The 2,513-nt window shown below is 43.7% G+C and overlaps 1 protein-coding gene across 1 annotated transcript; it reads left to right on the forward strand.

The window, feature by feature from the left end:
- The first annotated feature begins 346 nt into the window (after positions 1-346).
- On the forward strand, positions 347-1,297 carry LOC128741201 (ficolin-1-like). Its single transcript, XM_053836835.1, has 3 exons — positions 347-481; positions 547-1,057; positions 1,122-1,297. Exons 1-3 carry the CDS (start codon positions 391-393, stop codon positions 1,201-1,203), a joined length of 684 nt encoding a protein of 227 aa, XP_053692810.1. The 5' UTR covers positions 347-390; the 3' UTR covers positions 1,204-1,297.
- The last annotated feature ends 1,216 nt before the right edge of the window (positions 1,298-2,513 follow it).

A 2,513-nucleotide genomic window follows, 5' to 3' on the forward strand; every position in this document is an offset into this window, starting at 1 on the left:
ATCAGTCAAAAAAAAAGTTATAAACGTTCAAACCCTGTCCACATTTTTATTTTTAAATTTTAATTTTACTTCAAACTTTGCTTTCCTGTAAGGCGCAGTCCTACGTTAAACCGGACCAAATCGAGACTTTTATTTAGCTAGTACTTTTGGAGAGGCAGCTTCTTGAGAATCTTGCTCTATTATCTTCCAACTACATCTTTTATTCATTTAGTTGTTGTTGATAGTTGATCAGTTGGTTTTAGTCATTGTGTACCTTTCCCACTAAAACAACACCGGTTAGAAAGCGATAGGCGTTATCGTTCTTGCCCATCATAAACCTGGGAATAGTTTAAATAGAATGATACTCGTTCAGCTGGTTACACTTCCCGTCACCTTTCCAGCCGGTTAGCAATGTTAATTCGTCTTATAGTTCTACTCAGTGTTGTTCTAGCGTTTGCAAACGCAGCGAACAATGCAACGGATCATACGAAGCAATACCTCAGTAAGTTCCCCCTCTGCATCGCCGAATAATTTTACGACTAGCAAACTTCATTTGTTTTTTCCCAGCACGCAGTGCTGTTTCCTCCTGCCTGGATGTGACGGCCGGCTTCGATGGAGTTTACCTGCTCAGTCCGGCTTTGTCGTCCATCGCCCCGTTTCCGGCCTATTGCGAGGTCGAAGCCGGCGGTTGGACCGTAATTCATCGACGATTCGACAACAGTGTGTCCTTTAACCGATCGTGGACCGAATTCAGCGATGGATTTGGTAATTTGCAGGGCGAATATTGGCTGGGACTGGAGAAGATGCATCAAATTACGCGCGCCAGGAACCATGAACTGATGGTGCTTACCACGTTGAGGGATGGATCGTCGAGATCGGCACGATTCGACCGGTTTGCGGTAGGAAGTGAATTCAAACTGTATCAGCTTCGAATTGGTCGATTTGTTTCGGGGAATTTGTATAGTGATTTTAAGCAGCACAATGGAACGACGTTCTCCACCTACGACAAAGGCGGAGTGGGTCAATATTGTGCCCCCATGATCGGTGGGGGATGGTGGTATTCGAACTGCTACTACGAGTAAGTGATTGTGTAAGGTTTGACTAAAAATGTAAACGTAATTCTTTATTTTTTCTATCATTAGAAATTGGAATCTGCCGTTTGAAAGCAATGGATGGCGCATGTACGAAAAGGAAGCTAGAATGCTGATCAGACCTTTCGACTAAAATTTGTTATCCATGTTTGTTTTATTCAATTACATTACCATATCCAAATAGAAGAACCTTACTCTTAACACTGCTCGTAAGGTCTTGAACAATGTATGACTTTTTTACGTGTGTAGAAATCCATTTTTTCTTCATATCTTACTCTGATTTTACTTCCTTAAGAAGTTTCGTGTTGGCCCAGTACTTTCAACTGGTTCCGGTGCGTTCAGAATCAGAAGGGTTAAGATTCTTCGGCACGAAATTGACTTCCTTAGACCTCCGCAGTGGTTCAAAGATCTCGGAACATCTTACGACTAATTGCATGAGACTAAATTGGGCCAGAAAAGCGTAGGATCGCTGTGTGATTTGCTTGAGATTAGTTTCTTTGCCACATCACTAACTAAACTGTTTGCATTATTCGTTAAACTATCCGGTCTTTACACTAGACGGAGATCCATTTTGGGCACCTTTTCCCTTCCGATCGAGAGTCATGCTCCTTGTACTGATTCACAGCACGCAGATGTACACTGCATATATTTCTGCTCGAAAAACTGTGGACCACTTTCCAAGTGGAAATGCTTCGTTCATTCCGGGTTCATGGACCTCGAAGCAAACGGTGGTTGTGGAAACCGCTGGATAATGCGTAAAATTGTGAATTCTGCTAACGGGCTGAATTGATGAATTCCACGCATTTGGATTTGTACTTCGGAAAACACGTGTTAACCGGTCATGCAAAATTTAGGAATTGTGTGTTATTCTGAGGCAACGGTTGCTTGGTTGCCTTCCACGTGTTGAGTCGACAACTGTCAAATTGGATATTTGAATATATTTATTCTTAATTCTGTACTACACAAAAATAAACCTCTTAGTCTCTTTTCCAACAACTCCTATCCGATCCCTACCTCCTCTTGCCACCAACCGGGATACGAGAATCCTTAGTGAAGTGAAGATCGAGTAACAAACTCCGGTGGAAACTAAGGTCGTATGCATACTGACAGAGCAAAGGGAACCATCATCCTCGTGTCAGTGTGGAACGCTAAACGCTAGCGTCACGGTGGTCTTCCGGCGACACAGGGGGTTGCTAATCCGTAAAAAATACCAGTACAGGAAGCATATAATTTAAATACGAGCCGAAACCAGGTGTGTCCTGCACTCAGTGCACCTTACTTACTTACTTAATTGGCCTAACGTCTTATGACAAGGCCTGCGCAGTATAATTTCTCCATCTGTTTCGGTCCATGGCAACTGATCTCCAGTTCCGCGGGCACCCAGTGCTCGCCAGATCTCGCTCCACCTGGTCTTGCCACCTCGCTCGCTGTGCCCCTCTTCGT

Source organism: Sabethes cyaneus, chromosome 1 (genome assembly GCF_943734655.1).
Source record: "Sabethes cyaneus chromosome 1, idSabCyanKW18_F2, whole genome shotgun sequence".
NCBI classification, from domain to species: Eukaryota; Metazoa; Arthropoda; class Insecta; order Diptera; family Culicidae; genus Sabethes; species Sabethes cyaneus.

Coding starts and splice junctions, on each gene's coding strand:
- LOC128741201 (XM_053836835.1), top strand. CDS start 391: ATGTTAATTCGTCTTATAGTTCTACTCAGTGTTGTTCTAGCGTTTGCA. Junction 482..546: donor TCATACGAAGCAATACCTCA/GTAAGTTCCCCC, acceptor GTTTTTTCCCAG/CACGCAGTGCTGTTTCCTCC. Junction 1,058..1,121: donor TATTCGAACTGCTACTACGA/GTAAGTGATTGT, acceptor TTCTATCATTAG/AAATTGGAATCTGCCGTTTG.